Source organism: Phyllosticta capitalensis (genome assembly GCF_038381095.1).
Source record: "Phyllosticta capitalensis strain CBS 128856 chromosome Unknown BKA78scaffold_10, whole genome shotgun sequence".
NCBI classification, from domain to species: Eukaryota; Fungi; Ascomycota; class Dothideomycetes; order Botryosphaeriales; family Phyllostictaceae; genus Phyllosticta; species Phyllosticta capitalensis.
In genome coordinates, this window is record NW_027117448.1 from 333673 (window position 1) to 359878 (window position 26206).

The 26206-nt window shown below is 56.1% G+C and overlaps 10 protein-coding genes across 10 annotated transcripts; 3 read left to right on the top strand and 7 right to left on the bottom strand.

Annotated features, from left to right (window-relative positions):
• Positions 1–2092: 2092 nt before the first annotated feature.
• On the bottom strand, positions 2093–2695 carry BKA78DRAFT_298692 (uncharacterized protein; the record flags this gene model as incomplete). The annotated part of the gene is made up of 1 exon (XM_066886951.1): positions 2093–2695. The coding sequence occupies one exon, from the start codon at positions 2693–2695 to the stop codon at positions 2093–2095; it is 603 nt and encodes a 200-aa protein (XP_066740280.1).
• A 3974-nt stretch (positions 2696–6669) lies between these two features.
• On the top strand, positions 6670–7718 carry BKA78DRAFT_355854 (uncharacterized protein; the record flags this gene model as incomplete). The annotated part of the gene is made up of 4 exons (XM_066891977.1): positions 6670–6688; positions 6741–6907; positions 6959–7167; positions 7415–7718. The coding sequence occupies 4 exons, from the start codon at positions 6670–6672 to the stop codon at positions 7716–7718; spliced, it is 699 nt and encodes a 232-aa protein (XP_066740281.1).
• A 672-nt stretch (positions 7719–8390) lies between these two features.
• On the bottom strand, positions 8391–10459 carry BKA78DRAFT_287400 (acyl-CoA dehydrogenase/oxidase; the record flags this gene model as incomplete). Its single annotated transcript, XM_066885730.1, has 4 exons — positions 8391–9314; positions 9412–9925; positions 10025–10207; positions 10264–10459. The coding sequence occupies 4 exons, from the start codon at positions 10457–10459 to the stop codon at positions 8891–8893; spliced, it is 1317 nt and encodes a 438-aa protein (XP_066740282.1). The 3' UTR covers positions 8391–8890.
• A 169-nt stretch (positions 10460–10628) lies between these two features.
• On the bottom strand, positions 10629–12403 carry BKA78DRAFT_322999 (uncharacterized protein). Its single transcript, XM_066889162.1, has 4 exons — positions 11975–12403; positions 11438–11925; positions 11281–11363; positions 10629–11199 (listed from the first exon to the last, which is right to left on the bottom strand). Exons 1-4 carry the CDS (start codon positions 12250–12252, stop codon positions 10792–10794), a joined length of 1257 nt encoding a protein of 418 aa, XP_066740283.1. The 5' UTR covers positions 12253–12403; the 3' UTR covers positions 10629–10791.
• Positions 12404–12896: 493 nt separating this feature from the next.
• On the bottom strand, positions 12897–13708 carry BKA78DRAFT_243095 (yeats family-domain-containing protein; the record flags this gene model as incomplete). The annotated part of the gene is made up of 2 exons (XM_066883944.1): positions 12897–13426; positions 13474–13708. Coding segments are annotated over 2 exons (765 nt in total), but the record flags the coding sequence as incomplete, so codon positions are not given.
• Positions 13709–14636: 928 nt separating this feature from the next.
• Positions 14637–15669, top strand: BKA78DRAFT_256816 (NAD dependent epimerase/dehydratase family protein-like protein; the record flags this gene model as incomplete). The annotated part of the gene is made up of 4 exons (XM_066885128.1): positions 14637–14694; positions 14749–14803; positions 14853–15193; positions 15245–15669. 4 exons carry the CDS (start codon positions 14637–14639, stop codon positions 15667–15669), a joined length of 879 nt encoding a protein of 292 aa, XP_066740285.1.
• A 225-nt stretch (positions 15670–15894) lies between these two features.
• On the bottom strand, positions 15895–16600 carry BKA78DRAFT_355858 (uncharacterized protein; the record flags this gene model as incomplete). Its single annotated transcript, XM_066891978.1, has 2 exons — positions 15895–15977; positions 16099–16600. The coding sequence occupies 2 exons, from the start codon at positions 16598–16600 to the stop codon at positions 15895–15897; spliced, it is 585 nt and encodes a 194-aa protein (XP_066740286.1).
• An 825-nt stretch (positions 16601–17425) lies between these two features.
• On the bottom strand, positions 17426–21322 carry BKA78DRAFT_256216 (uncharacterized protein; the record flags this gene model as incomplete). Its single annotated transcript, XM_066885066.1, has 4 exons — positions 17426–19036; position 19390; positions 19516–20993; positions 21044–21322. The coding sequence occupies 4 exons, from the start codon at positions 21320–21322 to the stop codon at positions 17426–17428; spliced, it is 3369 nt and encodes a 1122-aa protein (XP_066740287.1).
• Positions 21323–22830: 1508 nt separating this feature from the next.
• Positions 22831–24762, top strand: BKA78DRAFT_257099 (uncharacterized protein; the record flags this gene model as incomplete). The annotated part of the gene is made up of 1 exon (XM_066885154.1): positions 22831–24762. One exon carries the CDS (start codon positions 22831–22833, stop codon positions 24760–24762), a length of 1932 nt encoding a protein of 643 aa, XP_066740288.1.
• Positions 24763–25162: 400 nt separating this feature from the next.
• On the bottom strand, positions 25163–26135 carry BKA78DRAFT_333202 (SYF2 splicing factor-domain-containing protein; the record flags this gene model as incomplete). Its single annotated transcript, XM_066890061.1, has 2 exons — positions 25163–25252; positions 25308–26135. The coding sequence occupies 2 exons, from the start codon at positions 26133–26135 to the stop codon at positions 25163–25165; spliced, it is 918 nt and encodes a 305-aa protein (XP_066740289.1).
• Positions 26136–26206: the final 71 nt, after the last annotated feature.

Below are 26206 nucleotides of genomic sequence, written 5' to 3' on the forward strand. Positions count from 1 at the left end.
GTGGATTGAGTTTCAAGTCGTCTGAGGTTCAATGAACTATCTGGATTGATTGGACTACAGACATGTGTCTAGCTGCCTGCTTTGTGTGAGTGATGTAATGCGGTGTTGCACCTGTGTTGGTGATATTGCCCACCCAATGCTACATATTTTTTGCTATATTGCCTCCTGTGTACGTTCCCCTTACTCACTACCTACCTATTTTCAGACATACAGAACTAAACCAGACATCGACTTCCCCATCCCATCCCATCCCATCCCACAGCAGCCCACTCCACATCCCACCTCCCCTGCTCCCCTCCCCAAACCAATCCAATCCATCCCAGCTCGCAGCACACCAACCCAACCAATCACACCCGCCACAAACAACCCTGTCGCCCTCCCCATCTCTCCAACTCCATCCCTGCCTGCCCCCCGACCAATTTGCCAATCAGGTTGAAATACCGCACCCACCTTTTTTGTTGGTTTTTTTGGTTTTGGGGAGGGAGGTAGGGAGGTGGTGCTCAGCCCTGCCGCACAGTAGGTGTGTATGTAGATGCAGTGCAGATCTCGGCCGCGTCTGTCTGTCTGTCTGTCTGTTGGGTCATTGGGTATGTAGATGCGTGCTGCGCAAAGCTGCTGCGCAAAGATGGGATGCTGGACGAGCTAAACGCGGAGCCGTACTCTTTTCTTAGCCCGTGGTACACCGGGAATAATTCAACAAAAGTTCATGTGTTTGGGAAACTTGGGAGGCGCTAGAGTGCTGAGTGCTGAGTGCTCAGCCACGCCGCCGGCCTGAACGACACTGCTGCTCTCACATTTCACATCAACATGTCCTTGTTCTTACTTACGCCATCCATCTTCCGCGCTGACTGACTGCCTGTGCCTGTGCTATAACAAGCCTTGCTCGGCCCCTCGCGCCAGACCGAGGGCGAGGGCGGAGACGGAGACGGACGGAGCCTGAACTGATAGATCCATGGGTACGTACCAAGCCAGACACATAAACACGAGGAGCTGTCGGGACAGCGCGAGCCGAGCTGTGCACCGCGGCTCCCATCCTTCCATCCTTTCTTTGCAGCATCTGAAAAGTTGGCGAGGCTGTGGTGGAGTGGAGGATATTACGTACTGTACATTGAAGGCAACACCCGATTCTGAGGCTATGCTCGTTTTCTTCCCATGTCTTGCAAGTCTAGGGAAGTATGGAAAGGAGTGGGAAGAAGGGAAAAGGTGCAAGAGGATGGGCGGCGTTGTGTTGCGTTTCTAAATTAGGAAGGTGGATGGGAGGAGTGACACAGCTGATGTCAAGTGTGAGAACAACGAGAATTGGCAATGATTGTAGATTCGAATGGGAATATGGGAGCCAAGCTTCCTCCGCTCGCTGCCCGCTGGATAGCACACGGACACAGAGAGACAGAGGGAGAGACATGTACACGTATGTACCGTACCGTACCGGCTTGGCAGTCGAATCCCGCCCGCGTTGCTTTTCCACCACCCACCTAGCCAGCTTCCGCAGCCAAGCCAAGAATAACATCTCGGTCGAGCTTTTTCCGTCTTGTGAAAGCCGCCCGGTACGACATGTTGCTTGCTTGCTTGCTTGCTTGCTTGCTTGCTTCTTGGCGGTAGGCAGGTGGCGGACAGAAGCATTGCGCGGCACAGCATGGCCACGGCTAGGCAGGCAGTCTAGCCTCGTGCGTAGTACTGTACTGTACGATTTCTCCGGCCGGACACATGTGGGCGATGAGGCGGACTGGTCAATTGCCAAGGACGGACCACTCGCACACTGTATTCCCTGTGTGTCCCGGTATTGTAGCGTACATCATCAAGCATGAGACGGAACGTCTTGGCCGCTGCCTCGTCTTGGCAGCGCGGCGGGCGGGAGAGGAGAACGAGGTGCTAGGCACTAGTGGGAGTATGTAGTGGGAGTGTGCATTGTACTTGGCGCGCCGAGCATCGCGCGCAATGAGAGCAGAGTTGAGTGGCGGCGGACAACTCATCATTGTGCGGTGGGAGAGTGGGGGACGGTGGCATTGTGCTGGGTGACTTTGTGGAGTGGGATGTGCTTGGCGTGTGTGTGTTGCCTTTTTTTCGTTTCCTTGCTTTCCGTCCAGTTTGATTGTCAAATGTCGGCGAGGGAGAAGAGGAGGCGCGGAGGATGCGCTGGTGATGCTGTCATACCGCGTGGACGACTGGAGGGTAGTGGAGCCAAGAAAGCGACCACGACGACCGGAAAAGCAACAACACCAAGACGGCCGTCCGCCGGCTGCTGGCGCTCACTGCCAAGCTGGATAGTCACCGGTGCAACGGCGCGCCGAGACGTCTTGCAATGTACAAGCTTGGTGTGAGACGCTGCGCTGCGGGCCAAGACCTCTCGACGACGACGAGCGGCGGACAGCCGCAAAATTGTTGGTTGAGCAGCAGCAGGGCGCGCGCAGGGGACATGGTTGTCAAAGAGACGGACGAGCAGACGGCGGGGCGGGGAGGAGCCGGAATGCTGGGCACGGGGCCATGGGCCTCTTGGCGTGCGTCGTCGAGGATGTACCTGCACGACCTTTTCCGAAGCAGCGGTATGTGGGGTTGGGATTGTTTTGGAAGACGCACGCGGAACCTGAGAACGTCGGTCGAGTGGGTGAGTGGCGATTGCAAGTGGAAGGAAGGTATCGCGAGTGCTACCCAACTTTAGCCATCCAACCTCCAACTTCCGTGTCTCGGTTTCGACCATCACTGCTGCTACATCTTGGCTCTACAACCACACGTACTCGAGATGGCAGTGGCCCGCTCACCGCTACCTACCTCCTCCTACTCAAGGATTCAGTCTCGCGAGACCAAGACTGCCATCCATGGCTCTGCTGTCACCAGAGCTTCTGGTTCCGAATTCTTGCTCTAGCTGGTTGGCATTGGCTTTGGCACTGGCGCCGGAACGACGCTACAGCCTCAACTTCTTCCAAATCGCCAAGTGGAGGAGAGCCGCTTGACAGACCGACGGACGCTGCTTGTCCTTCGCCATGCCAATTTCTTCGCTACCAAGGAGCGTTCGTGCTTGCGCTCACTGAATTTAGGCGCAGGCAAGAGAGACTTGCTTACCAGCAAACACAGCTCAAACCGCGCAAAAGGTCTAGAAGCCCGGAGTTTCAGGCACCAGAATGAGACGAGACGACACCGCATCCTGTGACAGGCACCGGCGGCCGGGCCATATCACGAGCAAAACGCATCTCGTCGTGCCAGACAGTCCCGGTCTTCTGGGCGCCGGAAACCGAAACTGAATGGAACCATGGCAGACAGAAGACAGACACTTCGACGGCTGAAAATCACCACCATCACGACCAGCCGCGGACATGGGTATCGTGACCACAAGACGCTGCTACATCCACGTCCGCCATCGGAATTAGAGAGTGCTCCTCCTCCTGCCTTCAGCGGCACATCAAAGTCGTCCGTCCGCCTTGGTGCCAAGCTCCATCGCCGCATCGCAGCGCCTCGCGTCCAACGTGCTCGCCGTCCATCGATCTGCATGGCTGGCTTCGGCATCATGGGCAAAGTGCCGCCGCATCTGATCCGCCCAGATCTGATCTTGCATTCTCGTCCGCCCGCTGGCCCCCGCCAAGGCGTGGAGCCGCCCGGGCCAAGCTGCCGGACTGACGACGTGCAGGCGGGCGTGCGTGTCTGATGACTTGAGTGACGCGAGAGAAGGATGGAAGCGTCGGACGAGGTTGTCCCACACTTGACGACTGTGGGTGTATCTCGAGAGACGGCAGGCGGAAAGCTTTGTTTTGCTCTTCTTTGCTTTATCCAAAAGGACATGCAAGACCTCAATGCGGCACCGTAGACTTGATTCGACTCGTTCGAGTCGCAGCGTGGGATTGGAGTATGATATCGGAAAAACGAAGTATCGAATAATTTTACAACCATGCTACATCCACAGGACTCTCGTTGGACAGCCGAACGCGCATCTAGAATCCAAGTCTCCCTCGAGTGTTGCGAGAAGGATTGACGGCGTGGGATGAAGGATTCGTTTGCAGGGAGCTAGAGCAAGTTTCCGACGACGCAAATGTGCATGAAACTAACTTTGAGACGGGAACATTGGAGCCTGCTCGAGTTGTCTGTAGTTGGGTTTGCAGTGGCGTCTGCGTATCGAAGTGTTGTCGGCGTGGGGTTGAACTCAGGGGTAAGGGGGTTGTGGTAAAAGGTCATGATTCCACCGCAAATGATCTAGACGTCTTGTCAAATCTACTAGGACTATAAGAAATTGTGTATATTCAAGCTTAAAGGGTGTGATTCGTAGAGAGCTCCTCAGGTCCTCTGAGTTGGGGTCTTGGAGAGCAGCCGAGAGGTTCTGTTTACCCCTGAAATTCTTTACCAAGAGACCCACACTAAAACTACGACAAGAACAATTTCAGACTTGGAGAAATTTCCCTAATGCGATTTGTAGCAAATTGGGCACTGTCAACTCTCTCCAGGTAGATGAGGTACTTGGAAGAATGTGAAAGCAATTGCATGTTTAGGTTTGCTCTCCATCAAGTTTGCCACGAGGAAGTCATCAGTCACTGAGAAATTGGTCGCGTTCAATCGGTCTGTCTTGGAAGACTTCAAGACAGAGCCGAATCTTCATGGATAGTACTTGGCAAGAGACCAAAGGCTCGCTTCTTTCTTTGCCATTATTCTTAATTCTTCGTCGCTTTTCCACTTTCAACGGCCATACTAGCTGAATCTGCCCACCCTGCTCGCTCAAGTACAATGTTTCATTATGCTCTCTTGTTGATCAATATTGAGGAGACAGTAACTCGAGCGCGCGAGCCAGATGGCTGATGGCTCATGGCCCCCAAGCTTTGGGGAACTAGCTCGTTGTTTGTTCGAATTGCTCCTCGCTGTGCTATATGTCAATTTTTGAAGTCGCTATTTTGTTTTCAACATGTTTTGAAGTAGGGCGTTGAAGCCCCTGAATTCATCAGTCTTGTCAAATCTCCAGCAGACTGGCGCTCATTAGTGACGAGGCCACTGAGTTCAAAGCCTGGTATGTGATGGCCTGGATTTTATGAGATAGGATCCATGAGCATAAGACTTGGGCGTCGCAAAAGAATTTCACCACTTCACGGCAGTCGCTCAACTTTGCCGACATTAGGCGAAACTTAGAGTGGAAAAAAGCGAAGAAAAAAAAAAAAAGAAAAAACGACGATGTAGGGACTTGCACCCCGGCCTTGCCTCTTGCCCGTGCAAGAGGCCGGTAAGATGGCGAGTCAATCAACCACTCAGCTACGGTGGCACCAGGCCCAACCCGAAGACCTATCGTCGCTGGAAGGTTGGCCGTTTGAACAAAATATATAGTAAACTAAAGTCTGGCCAGCATGGACATGATCTGAGGGGGACAGGAGCCTTTTGTCGCTACGACCGTGGGGTGCTCCATAAGCAGCAAAGTGCTGCGTCACAGTCAGCCTTGTTGTCACAAGTCAAAAAGTCAAAGCGGCGCGAGATTGATTTTCACTACAGGTCTTCTCAAGATGTAAAATCGAGGAGGTATTCGGCGTTTGGCCTACGGCACAATCTATGGAATGACTGAAGTTGGCTTCCGAAGGACCTGGAATATTACGGACGCCTATCACCGTGGTGAAAAGGTCTGGTCGCTGTGGTTGAGTCTTCTACAATCGCATGGGCCAAACAACTGTCTTTCTCTTTTATTCGAAATTTTGTGCGATTTTTGTTACAAAAATGACAGCTTGGCTCGAAGTCTGCGGGTCAAAAACTTCTAGCTTAACTTCGCGTCGCTGAGCGACTGTATCAGCTTCTTTTCCCTCCATATTGTTGGATTCTGTGGCAGAAGCTTAGCGAAGAGCTTGCTGTAGAGCGAGGTGAATGAGTGCGTGTGTCGGCGGAAAGGTGGCCATGAAGCTCATTATTTGACGATGATGCGTGTTGCCCTCCAACAGTCATCTATTGGGCTGGTGATCTGGTTTTATCGCACGGTGTGTCGTGTTCTGTGGTCGTCTCTGGTGAACTGTCGCTTCCCTTTTCGAACGGCCGTCGTCCGTCCGCACCTTCTCTCCAGCTCCCGTCCAGCCAACACCCGACGCGCCTTTCCTTCAGCAGCACCTCAGAGCTTGCATATCTCTCAAGCTACTTCGACCTTCGACTCGACCTCCAACTTTCAACCCGACAGAGCCCACCTGCTGCAAGCTCAACACCGTCGCTCTGCATCTTCCCTCTGCCTCTGGGCGTCTACAACAGCTTCACCTCGTTCTAATTCTGGCCGCAAATCTCAGCGCGACTGAGGCTCGTCATCGCCGCGTCACCGAGCGCCTTCACTCTACATCCGCGAAACGGAGCCACGGTGCTTCCAACAGCTTCACTCTGGCCTCAATCTGCCCGCAAACCTGAGCGCGATCAAGACTCATCGTCGCCGCGTCTCCGAACGCCTTCACTCCGGATCCACGAAACAAGTCACGGTGCCTCAAGTAGCTCCTCTTCACTTTCATCTTGACCGCAAACCTCATCGCGATCAAAGCACACCGACGTCGTGTCATCGGACGCTTTCGCTCATCAGATCACTCTACATCCTCACAACACACCTACGGCGCTCTGGACAGCTCGTAGAGCTTTGGAGACGGTGATAGATCACGCCCAGACTTTTTAGAAGAGACAAAAGCAGGTTGCGTATGCTCAACTCTGAGTCTCTCCGAGCTTCCCATCACCTCGACTTTTTTCATGATGGAATCGCCCTGGCCCCGTAAGATTACACACTCCATTCTGTGAGTCTCAACTGACTCTCCCTCCTCTAGATGTGAAGGAATACTTCGCACGCTTTCCAAAAAGTGGGTTTAAGCTGAAAGAGCACACTGACCTCGTCGTCCGCTCTCAGAGCGATGAATTCTACGTTCACAAGGCAATTCTAGCCGCGAATTCAAAATTCTTTGCCAACGCATGCAAGCCTGGCTCGCCATTCAAGGTGATATAAAACAATTTCGCCAAATTGATCCTTAAATTGACATACTTGCAGGAGGCCAAAACCGGAATCATCAGCTTCGACGACGAGGACAGTCGACTCATCAAAGTGCTCCTTCTTTCCTGTTACAGAGAATTGGACTGGGACGACATTCGCACCCTTGATGACCTGACCAACGAAAACCGCAACGAAATGATTAGAACCGTTCAAGATATTCTGAACCTGGTTGCCATCTACAGGATCGCGGACAAGTATCAAGTTCAGTACCTTATGGATGAAACGGAGACATGGATCAGTGGCGAGCTGGTCGACGACTATAACAACGATCCCATCAGTCATTGCCCCCCCCCCCCCCCCCCCCGCCCCCCCCGACTCTTGGAGAAAATGGATGTATCTCCCGCCATCGTCCTTTGTGAGAGTGGCAAGGGAAATTTTCGATACCATTCCGAAAGGAAGGCTTCACCATATCCCTTTGCGCTACGCTGCAAAGCACTTGACCTATCTCAATAGATCTCAGGAGTTCAAGGATATGATGAACGAAATCGACGATTTCCGAGACGAACTTCTCGACCACATCGCAACCATCACTGCTCAGCGACGTAAATGCACTGGATGCATGAAAACACCCCTTATATCGCTTTTTGAATTCATGGTGAGCGAAGATGTGTACTCCAACTTCCACCGATACTACAAGTGGCAATGTCCAGAATGCGGTAGAGAAAACGTCGTGGAGGGCATGAACAAGCCATCAGATACGAAGGAGCAGGAAATGGCCACAGAATCGGCAGACCAACCCATGGACGACCAACTCTAGCGGTCTCTGGCATCAAGCAGAAGCAAATCGGCCAGATTCTTTCAGAACAAGACATCGGCAACAAGGAGAGCCAGACTCTCAACAGACCAAGACAGACCGCCTCACCACCAGGCAATCAACAAGAAGCTTGCTCTCATATGCTCATCAAAAGCATCGAAATCAACACGACATCAAGATTTCAGAAAACAAGGGGAAAAATTGGAGAGCTCTAGGAGCATGGAGTGGATGAACTTTGCCTTTGCAACTAGGGTTTAGACACTTCGTGGCCATCAGAGTAGGACACAATGGAAAGAATTTGCTTAATAATGCCCTGGCCTACTGCAACGACGATAAATGATATCATTAATCACTGCAACGGAGCGGCCTGGGATCCTGTCATCGTGCGCCTGTGCAGTACAGGTCTACTGTCTGGCAGTATGAAAGATCGACGGGCGTGAGTGCAGGATATGCGAAAGAAAGACTCAATTACCCAAAACGTGTGTCCGTCAGTCAAGTACTCAGTGACCCTCTCAGAGACAAACCCCCCACATTATGGCGTCGTTGACGGGCAGGAGGAAGACATGGGGTGTCTCGCGAAATAACACCTTACTAGCACCACCCCCTTTTCCCCCTTCCTTGACGAGAATACAGCCACCAAGACGTTCCCACCTACGCGACACCACGCCAGCCAGTGGCCTTGGAGGGTGGAGTGGAGTGGGGTAGAGTTTTGGGGATGTAGATTTGAAGGGGATGGATGGGTGGATGGATGGATTTGATTGGAGCGGTGCGGTGGTGGGACGTTAGTTTTAGGGGTTTGCTAAGTGTGAAGAGAGAGCGAAGGGGAGATTGGTGGATGACGACTTCAAGATGGATGTGTAAGTGAGCATGTGGACTGTGTGTGTGTGTATGTGTGTTAGAGTGTCTTGCCGCCCAAAGAGGTGGGAGTTCAAGCTTTGAGGGGGCGTTGCTACACTCCAAGGGAAGCAAGAGTATCCAAATGCTCTCTCTGTCTTGGAGCTGGTTTGCATTTCTTTGCTGGCACATTGCCACAACTCCTCCGCACCAAAGCCGACAGCTCTTACGGATACAAAAGCGACCAACAACTCCAGCCCAATGAGCCTCTCACCCCTTTTCCCGAACATGCAGTTGACACTTGCTGCGCATCCACTACTTCCCTTCCTCCCTCCCCTCGCTCAACCCGCAAACATCTTGTTAAAATACCTGCCAATAACCATGCGCCTAACCTCACTCGTACCAGCACCTATCTCATACAGCTTAGCATCGCGCACCAGCCTGCCGGCGGGGACCTCATTCATATAACCCATGCCGCCCATGAGCTGGACGGCGTCCATGGCGCACTCGGAGGCGCGCTCGGCGGCGTAGAGGATGGCGCCGGCGCAGTCCTGGGTGGGGATGACGAAGTCGCCCGACGCGACGGCCGCGTGGTGCGCGTCGACCAGCGCCGCCGTCGCGTACGTGTAGGAGCGTGATGCTGCCAGCTTGGTGTGCATGTCGGCCAGCTTGCCTTGGATCAGCTGGTTGTGCGCGATGGGTTGGTTGAATTGCGTGCGTGTGTGCGTGTAGGGCAGAACGAGGTCGAGGCATGCTTGCATGATGCTGAGGGGGGATGTTAGTTGGTTTGCTTGGATGAATGATTGGAGGACGTGTCTCTGCACGAGAAGTGGAGGGGAGATCGTCTTTCGTCTCTACGTACCCTAGAGGCCCGGCGCTGAGGACCAACCGCTCCAGATCCAGCCCTTCCATGAGAACTCGGACGCCCTTGTTCACCTCGCCCAGCACATTCGCCTCGGGGATGAAAACGTCCTCAAACGCCAACTCGCCCGTGTTGGAGCCGCGCATGCCAAACTTGTCGAGCTTGCGGGCACACGAGAAGCCGTGCGTCTGCGTCTCGAGAATGAAGGCCGTGATGCCCTTGGAGGCCTTTGCGGGCTCGGTTTTGGCGTAGACGACCATGTAGTCGGCGTCGGGCCCGTTGGTGATCCACATCTTGGTGCCGTTGAGGAGATATCCGCCGTCGACTTTTTTGGCTGTGCTCTTCATGCTGACGACGTCGCTGCCCGCCGAGTGCTCGCTCATGGCCAGCGCGCCCACCTTGTCGCCCGATATCAGCCCCGGCAGGTACTTTTCCTTTTGCGCCGCCGTCCCGTTGAGCATGAGCTGGTTGATGCAGAGCTGCGAGTGCGCGGCGTAGGATAGCGCAATGCTTGCTGTGATGCTCGTCAGCCATCATCCACAAATCCCATTGCGTCAACGTCGCCGCCAAGGGCCGACCCGGCGATGCGATCCCAAACGCAAAAACGTCCTACCTGACGCCCGACTCAGCTCCTCCATGACGATGCAATGCGCCTGGTACCCCATGGCCAGCCCGCCGTACTCCTCGTCGGCCGTTATCCCCAGGAACCCAGCCTGTCCGAGCTTCTTCCACATGTCGTTGGGGAACTCATTCTGCGAGTCGGTGGCCGCGGCGACTTGTTCGGTAATCTCCCGCGCTGTGTCTTGAGTGAGCAACAAAAAGGCAATTGGTTTCTTGTGTCTGTGTACCTACCGGTAAACGCCTGCACCGTGCCCCGCAGCTCCTCGAGGTCGTCTCGTGTCGGCGGCGCAAAGCCCCGCGGATGCTTGGAGATGAAGGCGCGCTGGAGGAACGTGGGACCTGCTGCGAAGGTGCGTGGTATGGAGGGTCGTAGACGTCGAGCAGTGTGCGAGAAAAGCAGGCTGGGTCGCGGCAGTATCGAAGCCATTGTGGATGTTGTTTGTTTGGGGAGAGGTGGAGGCGGGAGATCGGCGTGGGGAGAGCTGGAGTTGAGCTGGGGTCAATCGAGTGTGGTTCAGCCGAGGATAGCCGCTGCTGTGGACGTCATCAAGGGGGCAATCCTGGAAAACCACAAATTTGGCTTCCCTCTGCCAAATCCTCAAGAAGTTGGGCTCACGGGGAGAATCACACTTCGAATGTGCAATCGCAAATGCTGGATAGATTTCCTGCTGTCTCAAAGCAATCCTGAACCTAATCCAGAAATATTGACCACACGGAATACCCAGCCAGATTGCCGAACCTTCATCAGACAAAGAATTACTAAAGCATTACCCGTTCGCCGTCTGACCAAATATCTTCCCAGGCACGAGAATCAGACACAATTCTTTTGCCCCACCTGCAAAGGTCCGTACCCACCACCTCATAGCCGTCTTCAGGCCGCAACCACTTAATTGTCAAGCCCGGCTCTCTCGTCAACAGGCGGAAATAGTTGCTCGGGAGAAAGCCTAGGATTTGGAGCGACATGCACTCTTCAAAAAAGCGCACCGCGTGCCGAGCAAAGTATTTGTTCTTCACGGGCTGCCCCTGGTACCCGCCGACCAGGCAGTCCATGCGGTAGTCGGGCGGCTCGTCCGGACTGTCGCCCCATGGACGCGAGGACGACTTGAACGGGTGGCGGATGTCAAAGTGGCGGAGCCGTGGGAAGAGCGAAAGCTGCGACACCACTTCCTGTTGTTGGTGTGTCAGCGGTCATGATCAGGGGAAGGGAATAGGTGGTGGAGCTGAAGCGGCACTGGGCACCTCGCGTACCTCGCGATCTTGGATGGGGAGGAACCGGATGCCATTTCCAGTCAGAGCGAGGCGTTCCAGGTTCGGTAGCGCGGCGTAGACAACTGACGAGCATGAGCTCAAAACGCGGAAAGTAGTGAGATTGGTCGAGTGGGCCCATGGAGTGAGTGGTACGTACTTTCCAAAGTGTGTCTGGTAATCTTCATGTCAATCTCCAAGTCGACGAGATGTGGAAGCTGAGGGCACTTCGAGAGCAAGTCGTTGAAATCCTCTGACGCTCTGAGCGCGCCATCCGGGTGACACTCCGTCCTGATTCCGAGTTTCTTGACATTTGGACAATGGAGCACGAGGCCGTTGCTGCGTGCATGAATCCAGAGCTCTTTGACATGGTCGAGCGTAAAAGGGAGGCTGATTTGGCACGCCCTCCCTCCCTCAATGTTGAATGTTTTGCGGCGGTCGTAGTGGAAGGGATCAATGCCCAACACGTCGTAGAGTAGTGTAAAGGGATAGCTGAGGTCGTCCGGCACTTTTGAATACTGGACGTCGAGCTTCTCAAGATGCTTGGGCGTGCTCAAAAGCCGCGCAAACTCGCGCAGACAGGCCCTCGTGAGCTTCTTGTTGTGTTTATTGGAGGCGCCTAGAAAGGGGTTTGGTATCCGGAGATACCTACACCAGTGTCAGAAAACAGACCATCCACCATATCAACTCAACAGACCTAGTTCGCTCAAGACCCGGCGGAATATCCAGCCGCTCTCCTCGTATTAGCTCCAGGGCAGGAGGCGGGGTCGAGGTTCCTCCCCAGATTGACACCGAGTAGAACAATGGTCTGGTTGCAATCTCTGTTGCCAAAAGCCTGAGCCGGCGATTGGTGCACGAGAAGGCTGTCAAGGGATCGCACGGGGGCCCGGACGGATCTTGTTGGCTGTCTTGGTCGAAGAGGATGTCGATGATCAGGAGCAGAACGTCGTCGTTCAAATCGTCAAATGTAGCCATGGTTTTTACTGTGTCATGGATTTGATGAGTGAGGTCGAATGAAATCTTTGAGAGCTCTATTGTGCTGTCCTGGGCGCGCCAGCCTCATGACGCGTTGGCTTCGCGGTGGTTGCACGACAGTTGGGAGCTTGGGTGCATATGCAGCAGGGATTTAGTTTGCTGCTACTGGCGCGCGCAGCCGCCGTGCCCTTTGCCCGGATCTCATGCATGTTGAGATCAAGCTGGATTGGCGAATGCGGAGCAAGCGACGGCAATAATGGTGGAGAAGTGGGGAAGTGGAGGTTGGGAAACCACTTGATGGACCCTCATCGTGACAATTGCAATGCAGAAGGCAAAGTCATATGTCCTGATTGTCTCCAAAGATGGATGAAAGATCTTGCTCAGTAAGACCGAGGCCATGTGATAGGAATGAATCTGATGCATTGTATTAATGTCGTGATCCAGCGCTCGTCCAGGTCAAGTTGGCCTTGGACGAAACCTGTTCCATAGGTAAGCACTCGTATCCCCAAGCCCAAAACGCCGGCATTTCTCATCGAGCAGAATGCAGCCAAACTCCCAAAATGCAAATGACCGCCAGACAAACACCAACCCCTGCAAGACGCTCACTTTTTCTTCTTGCTCACGTCCAAGTCGCCCGTCGCCAACAAGTCTCGCCTCCGCGCCTCCACATTCTCCTTCTTAGAGAGCAGCTCCGCAATCATCTTGTCGACCTCGCCCTCGGCCTGCTTGAATTGCCGTATGAAGCTGTCCTCCATTTGCTTGCTGTAAGGATTGCGCTCGCTGCCTCTCTCCGGCAACTCGACACTCTTGTCTTCTTGTCCAACGGCCTTTCGTCGCGCGGCCTCCTCTGCGGCCTTGACTGCTGCGCCTTTGCCCTTTCCGCGACCTCCCCCAGCCCCAGCCTGGTCGGGCCATTGTCGGTCCTCGTCTGTGAGGAGAGCGTAGAGCGATTCGGTAGGTTCGTTGAACTCGATAAAGTCAAGCATCTCGGCTTTGACAAGGTTTTGCGCGCGCTGTCGGGCCATTGACTCCTCGGAACCGTAGGGCTCCAGGTAGAGATAGTGAGATCGCACGGCGTGCTTTTCGCCGACGTAGGGTTGGAAGTAGAGGCGGATTTCGACCTGGAAGCCGCCCCAGCCGGTTTCGCGGACTTCAAACGGCGGGTTCGCAATCACTGGCAAGTGTCAGCGCGGGCGCGCAAATTTGGAGAGCGCGGCATACTTCTCTTTGCGTTGGGGTAGGTCTCGTGCAAGCTGAACTGAACCTTGTTCAGCCAGGTGCTGATATCGGGACCGCCGTCGACATTCTCAACGTAGACTCTCCATCCTGTCGTGTGATCGTCTGGCGTGCCCGGCGGGCGCGTCTTGTCGTCGAGCTTCCACGCCTCGCTGCCGATTCTGAATGCGCGCGTGATCTTGACGCCCTTGACGCGCTTCTTATCTGAAAGTCCGGGCATGGCTGGGTATGCGCTGTGTGGAGTCGCAGGGTGCTGCGCGGCGGCTCTGCGCCTGGTTGAAGTTTCGACGTGAGGGACGGCGGCGGGCGCTTGCGCAGGCGTTTGCGCAGGTTGGGTCTTGCGGCGCTGGGCGGTCGGGGTGGAGTCGTGCTTGTCGACCAAATGCGACGGGCCTCTCTTCTTGCTGTTGGTGTTGGTGGTAGTATTGGTGGTGGCGGGTACCGCTTTGCCGCGACGGTGAATCTGGCGTGGATCTGCTTCTTCGTCCGACTCGCTCGGCGGCTCGACCAGCGACACGTTCCGGCTGTGGGTGCGGCGCTTCTGATGTTGGGGCTCCCACGCGCCGCTGGCAAAATCGCTGCGCAGTTCGGCGGGTATGAGCTCTGGTGGGATGTTCCCGGTCGGGGTGCGGGCGGGAGTCTGGCGGGCGGACGAGGTGTTGCGCCTGTGGTTGGATTTTCCTCCTCTTGCAGCGGCAGCACCCTGGACGGGCGTCGACGTCTTCTCAACCGAAGGGATGGCGGCGGGCGAGTTTGGATTGGTGGCAGAGGCGTCTTCGGTTTTTGCGGCCGAGGTTGTGGGTGTGGCGCCGTCCTTTTGGCCAGCACCAGCTACATTTGCGTGTCCATGGTGGTCGGCGGAGGAGGGCTTGTCGGCAGCGGAGGACTCTTGGTCAGACGGCGGCGGAAAAGGCAGCCCTTCATGACTGTGCGACACGCTGCCTGCGTCTCCCATGCTTGGCGGGCGGAATGAGACTGAGACTATCCCTTGCTTCTCTGAGCCGGTGTCCCAAGGTTTGGTGGGAGATCGATGCGGGCGGAGCGGGACTGGAGCTACGGTCCAACGTCGTCACGGTCAGGTCTCCAGATCGCTGTTCAGGTCTGCTCAGACCATGTAACTTGTCAACACCAACACTCACACAATCAACATGGCCTCGGCCACTGCAAAGAGGAAGATCGTCGTGTGCGGCGGTAACGGATTCCTTGGTACGTGCCATGCCCCAACTGCCATCACTCCACTGACTCTCTCCTTCTCAAAAGGTTCGAGAATCTGCAAAGCTGCCGTCCAGCGCGGTTGGAATGTCACATCAATAAGGTGCAACCGCGTCCCGATCCTCACCGCCGTGCCATTCTGACCCTCCCAGTCGTTCCGGCGAGCCCACCTGGTCCAGCGTCTCGTCGTCTCCCACCGCTCCGCAATGGGCCTCGTCCGTCCAATGGGCCAAGGCCAACATCCTCAATCCCGATGAATACTCGCATCACCTGAGCGGCGCCGATGCCGTCGTACACAGTATGGGCATTCTACTCGAGGCCGACTACAAGGGCGTGTTGCAGGGCAAAGAGTCGCCGCTTAGCGGACTTCGAAGAGCATTCAGCACCACAAAAGCGGGCAGCCAGAACCCGCTGGAGCGAAAGCCCGGCGAGGAATTGCGTCCGCAGGAGAAGGACGGCCAATTGACCTACGAGCTCATGAACCGCGACTCTGGTACGTCCAACCTCCCCCTCTGGCATCAATGGCCTGCTAACGCGCCTCTAGCCATCCTGCTCGCCCGCGAGTCCTCCACCGCCCATGTTTCGACCTTTGTCTACATCTCGGCCGCCGCCGGCGCCCCAATCCTGCCTCAGCGATACATCACCACCAAACGCGAAGCCGAGTCCACAATAGCGAGCACCTTTCCCTTGATGCGCAGCATCTTCATTCGCGCGCCATTCATGTGGGACAAGAGCCGGACATTCACCGTGCCGCTGGCGGCCGCGACGGGCGTTGCCGCCACCATCAACGACGCCATTGGCGGCCGGTTGACGTGGCTGATGGGCGCGGGCGGCGTCAAGCCGCTCAAGGTGGACTTGGTCGGCGAGGCGGTGGTCGAGGCTGTGGATGCGGACGATACCAAGGGACCGGTCGAGGTGCCGGAGATTGAAAAGCTGGCCAACAAGGCGTGGAGGAGGGGCATGCTGTAGGTACGTTGCGGAAGTATGAGAACGCGCCTGGAAGAGGAAAACCAACGACGCTCATCGCTGTACAATAACGGCTACTTTGACATGGACATAGGATGGAAATGAAAGATACCAATTCCACTCAACAGTCGACATTTATTCCACCTAGCGATTCATCACGCAGCATTGCCAAAACTCACGGTCGACGCCAAATATGAGACCAGATCTTTCCGTCCGCCAGCCACACCATCACAGATCAATCCGCTCCACCAACTTCCTCTCCCCAGCACTCTCCTTCAACGTGCCCTTTCCACGCGGGTTCACCGTATCATCTAGGAACACAACCACATCAGCACACGAACCCAACCCTCTCTTCCTACCTGCCCTCCAAACACCAAAACTCCCCCTAAAAACACAACAGCAACGACAACAAAACAAAACACAACCACTCACCCTTGCACTCGACAAACCCATTCCGCTTGGCACTGCCATCATGCGTCAAGCAAGCGCAAAAGACGGCGCTCGCGTAGTCGGCGGCGATGCTCCCAATCACGACCCTGTCGGCGCCGGGCGCCCCGCCGTCGTACACGGCCCCCGACGGAAGGATGGGGAACTCGAGGTACGGCGCGTTGGCGTGGGAGAAGGTGAAGTGTTCGTCTGCCACCGCACCGCGCGCGACGATTAGCTCTGGCTGTTGCTGGAGGCAGGCGGGCGTTGTGCTGGTTTGGCCGCCGGCATGAAGATGGGAATGGGAAGAGGGAGGGGGAAGAGGGACGGAGGGGACCTGTGTACTGTACATACAGTCGTTGTACGCATGCGGGTACTTGTCGTCGCCGAGCGTCTTCTTGTCCTTGGCCAGCGCGAGGGCTTTTGTGGCCGCCGCGTTGATGGCGGCGGTGCTGTAGTCGGTGCCGTTGCAGTTGCAGGCGCTGGGTTCGTACGTTATGGTTGCCATGACTCCTTTGCTGGAATAGCTGCGGATGTGGGGGCAGGGGGGCAGAGAGAGGGTGGAGGAAGGAAGGGAAATTGCAGGAAATGGTGAGGTGGCGCAGGTCTCTGGAGGTATATGTGTGTATATAGAATGTCTTGGTGGGTTGGAGAATAGGTCATGAGTTTATCTAGCCTCAAGCAGTGTGGCTATCACCAATAACCAACAATCACGTCTACATACATACTGCACTCCATCACTTCGTCCCGCTTCCATCTCCTCTCACTAGGTCGCTGCCAAAATCCAGATTCCAGAGAAGCAGAGATGGATACCCAGCTAGCTGTGAGTACACGCAAGCAAACAAGCGGTCAAAAGATAACGAGCACCCACATAAGTTGTGGCAATGGTTGGCTGCGCCATCTTCTGTCTAATGTGGCCTAGGTGTGCTGTGGGACTGCATGAACTGAGGTGATGCCCTGCTGTCTCATCGTCACGCACTGACTGACGTAGGCGGTCCCAGGTCCCCGGGTCGGTCCCTGCCAAGGAACGAGTGGTGATAATGATAGTAACAGCGGACCGGTCTTTCTGTGGGCTTTCTTGCTTGCTTGTTTTGTGAAGAGAACATGCCAGTGGATTGGAGGTGATGGTTTTTATCTGATGAGAAAGTGGACACCTAGGAAGAAGAGAAAGATTGGACAAGAGAGCCGTCGCCGCTAAGCTCTGGAATCTCGGGGGTATATTCATTCGTCGAATGCAGTCTTTCTTTTACCGTGCTCTATGCATGTCGTGCGTCCATCATCGCTCATGGAACCAACCGTTTGCTCGAATGATCCACAATGTGCGTACAGATGTCTAGTTGATGGCCGTCGGAAACACCAACGAGACGCCGTCGTCGCCCGCAGTGACGACCCTGTCGCCGCCTCCCTGCACAAAGCCCATGATGCCGCCGCCCTCGCCTCCACCCCTGTGGCCTCTCCACTCGCCGACCAAACCCCTGGCCGCTGCCGCAGTGCCACCCCGCGTGTCCCACCTCCTCAGCACGCCGTCGTTGCCGCAGCTCGTCAGCAACCACGAGCCCTGCGCGGGTTGGCCTGGGCCGGCCGCCGGCCGCGTCGAGCGTACGAACTCGACCTTGATGACGGCCTGCTCGGTGCCCTCTTCGTCGTCAATGTGAGCTTGTTGGATGTGTCTACGCACCGCGAACCGGTGCGCCGTGTCGAAGAGGATGATGGAGCCGTCGACGCTGCCGGCGGCCATGAGCGTCAGGGGCGGCGCCGAGAAGGCTATCGTCTCCACGCTGTCGCCCTGCGCCTTCAAGCTGGCGAGAATTGCTCCCGCTTGTCCGCTCGCCGCGCTGCTGCCTCCGCCCCGCGGTCCGCCGGATTGTTTGCCTCCGCCCGCCTTGTTGCGTGCGCCTGCGCCGCGCGCTCCGCTCGTCACTGATGCGTCGGCGCCAATTCGCGGGAGTCCAATGACGCGAATGTGGCCCTCAGCGCCGCCCACTGCTGCAAAGGTGCCGTTGGGAGCGACAGCGACGCTGTACAGGCCGCCCTCGACGCGAAAGCGCTCGTCATCGCTGGTTAGACCCACAACTGCTTGGCCACCCGAGGGATTCGAAAGACCTGCGGCAGCAGCCTCGCCAAAGGCGTCCCAGAGATAGAACGACGCGTCTTCAGAGACGGTGGCCAGCAGCGTACCGTCTGGCGTCCAGGCGCCCGCCGTGCTGGGCCCGGTGTGCAGGTAAAAGGCTTGGACAATGGTGAGCGGTGACGCCGTGTCGGCGGCGTTGATGGTGTAGACCCAGACGGAGCCGTCGGCGGCGCCCAGTGCAATGGTGTTGGGGTAGGACGGGTGAGGACAGGTCGCGATCCAGGTGATTTCTTCAACTTCTTGCGCCTCGCCCACAAACTGCCACGACTTGGCCGCGCCGTTGGACGTGTCGCGCCAGGCACGCAGACGCCCGTCCATGCCGCCAGTGACGAGGTACTCGCCCGCCGGCTGCGTAAACGCAATGGCCGCAATCGAATCGCTGTGTCCCTCCAGCTTCAGCATGCTCTTGAGGCTCTCCCTTCCCGCCTGCTCGTTCCCAGAGTCGCTCCCAGACCAGCTGGCCGGCAGCGGAGGTCGGTCCTGGTCCTTGACAGCCACCTCAAACACGTATCCGACGTCGTCGCCGCCGCCTGTTGCGACTATCGAGGGGTGGCGCGGGTGCTGTGCGATGCAAAAGACGCTGTCCTTGTGTCCGTCAAAGTGCGCCACACTGTCGTTTTGGAGCTGAATCTCTGCGATTGGCGCGCCGTCATCTTCTTCGTCGCCAGAGTCCATTGGTGCGTCCTCATCGTCGGGGACGATTTCGTCCGCGTCTTCTGGGTCAAACATTTCGACATTCTCCGGCTCGTCCTCGTGTTGGTGGGGGATTTGCGCAGACATGTCGGCAATTATTGAGTTGTAACGCAGGAAAAACTTTTGAGAAGGGGCGCCAGATGTTCCCTGGTTCGATCGAGGAGTCGGAGGTGTTTAAAGAAAAGGTGTGCGGTGTTGGAGGCTGGCTGCTTAGAAATTGAAATTTCTTGGGATTCGGCGCAAAAACGGCAATGGCGGGGCACTGGAAGAATCCAGCGCTTACATCATGCATGCGAGACGCCGAGTACCACCATGCACAAGCAGCTCATGTTTGCTTTTGTTAGTCCTCAGCTTTCAGCTTGATTGCCAGCAATCGCTCTTCATCTCACAATATGAATGAGGGACCAGCCGTTTCAATCTCAATTTGATCCATCTCGTCTCCTCGTTGACCAAATCTTCAAAATACATGGCACTCTCGCTCAAACGAACCAACGAGCATCTGGCGGCCCGACATCACGCCAGCTGGATTATCGACACGCTGAAACTTCGCACAAGATCCCAATCCAAGAACGCTGCGAGCCAACAACTCCAAAAATCACATCCGGGGCCCGTTCTTCCTCCTGTTCTCCTTTTCCTTGTCCCTCAATAGACGACGTAAAATCTTTCCGCTTGGACTCTTTGGAATCACGTCGATGAATTCAACGCCGCCCTTGAGCCACTTGTGCTTCGTTTTGTGCTTCTCGACATGCTTCTCAATGTCGCGGATGACCATGCGCGCATTCTCCTCGATGCCGACAGAAGGCGACTTGACCACGAACGCCTTGGGAACTTCTCCAGCTTGATCATCTGGCACGGGAATCACCGCACAGTCGGCCACGGAGGGATGGGTCAAAAGGTGCGCTTCAAGCTCCGCTGGCGCAACCTGAAAGCCCTTGACCTTGATGAGTTCCTTGATGCGGTCGACGATGAAAATGTGCTCGTGGCCTTTGGGTGAGACGCGTACAACCGCCTCGTCGCCCGTCCGCATCCAGCCGTCCTCGAAAGTCTCCTTGGTTGCCTCGGGCTTCTTGAGATATCCCAGAGTCACTGCAGGCGACTTGACTACCAACTCACCAGGCTGGTCGTATTCGGTAATCTCACGCCCCTCGGGCGACATCAGCTTCGCTTGACAGCCAGTAATCAAAGATCCAGAAGAGCCGAACCAAATGTCGTCGATGCTAGTCGAACAGACGACGGTCGAAGTCTCGGTCAGACCGTAAGCTTGGAGGACAAACCACTTGGGATGCTGCGCTGACAACTCGTCTGCAGTCTCTTTTCCAAGCGGTGCCGCTCCTGTGAAGATTGACTCAACGCTGCTGAGGTCGTACTGGTCCAGCACTTTCTTTTGCTTGGTCATCAAGATGATGATTGGCGGCACCAAGTAGAGCGTGTTTATCTTGAACCGCTGTATGGCTTCGAGGAACGGCTTCATCTCGAATTTGGGCAGAACCACAACTCGGTCACCACGGTACACACTGCACAGGCAGACCACCACAAGCCCGTAAATGTGGCTCATGGGTAGCAGTCCAAGAGCAGTCTCGGTTGGGTCCATCTGGTATCCGCTCATTTCGCGATTCCTGTCGCGATCAATCTTGTTGTACGCCTTGACTTGCATGGTGTTCGCAATGGTATTGTAGTGCGAGATCATGACCCCCTTTGGAAGTCCGGAGGTACCGCTGGAGTAGCAGAGGAATGCGGTCCGCTTCCGTCCTTCTCCGGCTTGCATCTTGAAGGGCTCGATCCTGCGCGCGCCAAGTCCCCTTTGGATGAGCTGGTCCACAGTCTTGAATTCGCTGGGAGCCTTCTTTCCGCCTGTCAAGGCATCCGGCAATTCCAGTATGTATACGTGCTTCCGAGGAATTCCGACCTTGTCCGCAGCCTCGAGAGCAGTCTTTAACAGCGGCAGGCAGGTGAATAGGCACTTTGCACCGGCATCCCTGAGCTGGTATTCGATTTCGGCGGCCGAGTAAGCGGCATTGGCGGGGGTATGGATACCGCCCAGTCGATGAGTCGCCAAAGCGACGGTCAAGGTGTCAATCTGTCCGGGAATCAGCTTCGTTGACTTCAATTGCATCTTTGCGAACGCACCGTATTGACGCTGAAGACGCCAATGACCTTGTCCCATTCGGTGCCATTGTTTGGTTCCCAGCCCAGCTCCTGCGACAGGGCTCGCGCAAGAGCTTCAATGCGATCGATGACATGCTTGGCAGGGTACTCTTTGCCAGAAAGACCGCAGGTAAAAGGAGGGCGAGCATACAAGAGCGAGAAGCGGCCGTACGACTCGTTGTAGAGAAAGTCGTAGACGGAGATGGAGTCTGGGGGTTCAGACTGCAGCTGGGGAACCCAAGACGGTGGATGGAAGACCATGCTGCCAGGATGGTATGGAACAGACAGACTTCAAGACAAGCGAACGCGACCAAGCTGACGGTACAACAATACAGAAGTAGACGAGAATGCTGGTTTCTGGATGAGTGATCAGCTTGGGAAGAGGAGACGCAGCTCCAGGTGGGTAGCCGAGCTTATTTGTGAGAGGGGGAAGACAATGACAAGGCCGCCAAAAGTCCGGGGCGCAGGGGTACGTGCTAAGTGCCTCGTACCCCGCTTGTGGGGGAGCTAGGAGCTATGACGCTCGCAGAGCCGCAACACCATGATGATGAACACCAACATCACCAGCAACGAATGCTCCTGGTGCGCCCCCATTAGGCGACAAGACTAGACATCCCACGTGGTCACATGGAGTCATCGTGCCTACCTAACTGAGGCTTTTGGTGCATGTGGCCTCGGAAATGGCCGAAATCACGAGCCTGCTGGTAGTATATATCGAGCCTCTTCGATGGCTTCTCTCTCTTCCTTCACCACCTCCTTTCAACCTCGACATCTTGCACTTAGAAACCTTCCTGTCTTTTTTGTACAACCTCAATTACTCCTCTCACTATCCCCATCACCTGCCTGTGCGCTCGTGGAGTCCTCGCGACACGCGTCACCAGATTTTGGTGGTGTCTCTCCAAACCACGCTAGAGGTCAGCCCCTCATAGGCCCTTTTGGCGAGCTCAGTCAGAAATTGCTAATCTGCTCTCAAGTCAAAATCGCGTGCGCTCGATCACTCCTGGCGCGTCTTGCACTCCTCACGACATAGCCATTTTTCAGCCATGTCACCGCCGACATCCCCACCCGCTACCCCCTACCCTCCTATGGACAGCTCGCCGCTGAGTTCTGTCCCGTCGGACCTGAGCGCACGATCGCTCCCTGACTTCGCGCTGAGGACATTGACGTTTCCGGACCTTGGCCCAATTCCTTTCGAGGTGAAGTCTGGTGATGCGCTCCTGGAGACTCCTCGTGCGTCTGCGCATGAGCTCACTGATTTTCTCAATGTCCCTCGCGGCGCGCGCTCGATGACTCCCGATGCATCTGCGCATCAACACGACCTTGGCCGTCCAGCTTCTCCATCTCCGCCCAAGTCCAAGCGCCGTAGAGTCGAGGAGCCTCCGAGACGCTCGACGCGCATCTTCCTCGCCAAAGCCTCAACTTCCCAACCGGCAGATGCGCCTGCGGTCGATGACTCCACGCACACGCGTCAGAAGATTGTGCGCCTGCCCATCAGCTTCAAGAAGCTTGCTGAGCTGAACGCTGCACCCAAGCCCAAACAGCCAGCGAGCCCGCCTGCGTCGTCTTCGGAGTCCTCCGTACATCCGCCTCTCTTTCCCTTGAGTCATTCAGAGCTCTCACCTCCAACCTCACCCGATGAGTCAAACATCCTGATCCCGTCCGCCAATGTCAAGCCTTCACCCAGGATCCTCACGGAAGAGGAGCAGCGGCTTGCAAGCATCACTCGATACTTGATTGCCCTCAGCGATCCATCTGCGGACCCAACCATCATGAAGCCGCCGCCCGTTGGACAGCCTGACGTCTGGGCCGATGGCCGACAGGCCCTCTGTGAGACCCTGCCCTACTTCAATGCTTACCAGGGCGCTGGATACACCTCCGGAGGCTTTGCATACGCCTTTATGGTCGACTCACACAGCAGCCCTCGCGACTATCTCGATGCCGACGTTCTGATTACGCGCGCCGGTGGCGGTCGCTCCAGAGACGCTGCCAGCGGCAAGACTGTGCAAGCCAGTGATCAATCCATTGACTCAGCGCAGGTCAACTCCGTGAGGAACAGCATGCTTACCTACGGCCCAGTAGCCATCATCAGTGGTGACAGAAACCCTCAGGCCCCTTGCACCATGCCCCACCCCTACAATGTTCTTGCATGGTTCAAGCCGGCCTACATCTGGGCGGAAAAGTCTGGCCGCCACGTCGTCATCAAGTACCGCTTCGAAAAGCTGGACAATGAGAGCGCAAGCTGGTGGATGCCGCAAGGCCTCGCACAAACACCACTGAAGCTCGGCAGCCTTGCTCCTCCCGAGGTCAACACTTGCCGTCGATGCCAACAGTCCCACACCCGTATATATATCCAGGGCTGGATGTGCCTTCAGCCGCAATGCGTCAACTTCTGGAAGCTCGAAGACGGTTCGGAGCCAGTCGAAGAGGAACTGTTGTACGACCCCCGCTTCCTGAAGCAGTACACTCCATGGCCGCACTCTAGTCCGCCGCAGCCTCTCAAACCTTTGCCCATGCAGCTGGGAAGTTCCCCAATTCTCGGCGACAACGTCTCGTGGGAAGCTGGCAAGGGAATGGCCTGCCCTCGGTGTGGCCGCTGCAACTCTCGAGAAGCATGGAAGGGCTGGAAGTGTGGACACCCAGCCTGCGGCTACGAGCACAGCCTTCCCCATACCCTCGTTCCTCCCTCGGCGCTTCGCAACCCGTACGACCCCATGTCGACTGGCTACACTTCATCCAAGGATCAGGTACTAAGCCCACTGATCGGCCAACGGATTGAGTTCGTTCACAACTACCGAATCCACTACTATACCATTCCAGGCATCAAGGGATTCATCGCACATTTGATTGCCAATGGCACCGTCCTCGAAGAACAAGATGGACCCGACGACATGTGGACAGAGCTACAAAAGACGGAAATCGGCTTGCGCCGCCGACCCCTCCAGAACTCCATCCTCCGAGGACCCATGCTCACGCAGCACTTTTCTGTGAACTACGGCATGCCATACAAGTTCATTGCCTCTACCGAGAGCCACAGCTTTACGGATGCGTGCAAGACACTCAATGATGCCCGCTCGCGCCTCAATTGGGCTGCCAGAGAGTTTATTCCGGGCTATGACAATGAGTTCAACGAGTTGCTTGCGCTCGGCTACTTTGAGCGTCAAGCCATTGACTTCCATGACGACGGCGAGAAAGGCCTCGGACCGACAATTGCGACGCTTTCGCTTGGCGACACGTCCAACATGAGGATCAGGATGAAGCAGAAGCACTTCAACGGCGTCACAAAGTCCGGCGCGTACGTCGATCTGCCCCCGGTCCCTGGATGTCTGAATTACGATGAGCGCAAGGAGGCTCACGACGAGCTCCAGCAGCTGCGAGCAGAAGGCGAGCTTGATGCAGCAAAGAAGCGTGTGAAAGAGCTGCCCAAAGAACTCGGCTTGAAGAAAGGACCATCGAAGAACAACGCGAAAGAGGTCCTCAACATGTTTCTCCGCCACGGCGACATTGTCATCATGCATGGCGCAGACATCCAACAGTACTACGAGCATGCTGTCAGCCACGCCGGCAAGCTGCGCTTTGCGCTTACCTGCAGATACATCGACCCAGAGAGCCTGAAGCCGGCGGACAGGCCAGAATATGAGGTTGCGGCCGACAACGGTGTGTACGACGGAAGCGCCCTCCCCAATGTCATTGTCCCTGCATAGACGCGCGATCACTCCTTGTGGTCCTGCGCGCACGTGGTTGAATTTTTCTCTATGTCATTTTCACAGGCGTTCGGAGCCTCCTGATATGCTTTGCGAAGGTGTTTGACGGAGTCACGGAGTGCGGTTTTTCAAAATCTCTATGTGGTTTGCGGAGGCGTCCGAGGACTCCCAGGTTGCTCACACATTGCTGACATGGAGGTTTCTTTTACTGATACCACTGACGGATATATTCTTGCTCACATGAAGCATTTGCTCTTACTCAAATAATCATCAATGAAATGGGTTCGGATAGACTCCCTTCGCCAATCTATGCACCAAGTGAATGAACTTTTGCGCTCCCTTGCCGTGAGTAATTGAATGAACCTATTCCCAAAACGCCAGCCCAGAGAACCTTGAATGACTACAGAGCGGTACCACGCTCGAAGCTTTCGCGAATGTCTGCCGTGTACTTGTTGTAGAAGCGACCCAGCTTCTCGTTGAACTGCTTGTTCTGTATGGACGTTAGCGACTGCAATCCAAATGCATTCAGCAGGGAGGCGACAAACCTTGTGATTGATGTACGTGACGTCGCCGCCGTCTTCCTCGTTAATACCCCTCGCCCTCTGTGCCTTGAGCTTCTTCTCCTCGGCCTTCTTCATATTCTCCACCAAGCGATCCACGCCCTCCTTGTCCGGGCGATGATTGACAAAGTCGGTGCTGTCCGCCGTGGAATAGAAACTACCGTCCTTATCCACCGCAATCAGCTCGCCACTCTCCATCTCGACAATCTCCAGGCCGCCGTTGCGCGCCGCGCGCTCAATCGCCTCCATCTTCTGGCGCTCGTAGCCCTCCAAGTCGGGCTTGATCTCGCGGAGGTTGCGCTTGTACGTCTTGCGGGCCTCGGCGCGGTAGTCGGCAAAGGCGACGTCCTGGCGGTGCTTCTCCTTCTTCTCGAGGCGCCGGTCCCAGCGCTCGCTCTCCTCGATCGTCCAGTCCCACGCCCGCTTGCGCTCAAAGTCCTCCCCTGCGTCCTCCGTCTCCGCCTTGAGCAGGTTGTGCGACGCCACGGCGTGCTTGCGCTTCAGCGAGCTCAACGCGTGCGGGTCGACCGTCGCCCGCCGCGCTTCGTCGGTCGAGTCTTTGAGGTTTTGCTTGCGTGATGCCGCTTGCCGTGCTTGCAACGCTTTGAAGCGCGCCATGCGGTCGTTGGCGCCTGTGCTGGGGGCAGCATCGCTGCCGGAGGGCGCCGCGGCGGTGGCGGGCTCGTTGGTGTTGTTTTCCTGGGTCTCGTTGCTTTCTGGGGTTGCTTCTGGCGCCGCCTCGACGAATCTCCGCTTCGACGATTGCTCGGCGGCCTCGTGCTCGGGTGTGGTCTTGCGCTTCTCGGCCGGCATGGTGTTTGAGTTTGTGGATGTATGTAGACAGCGAGAGGACGATGCTGATCCAAAAGTGACGTTGAATGCAG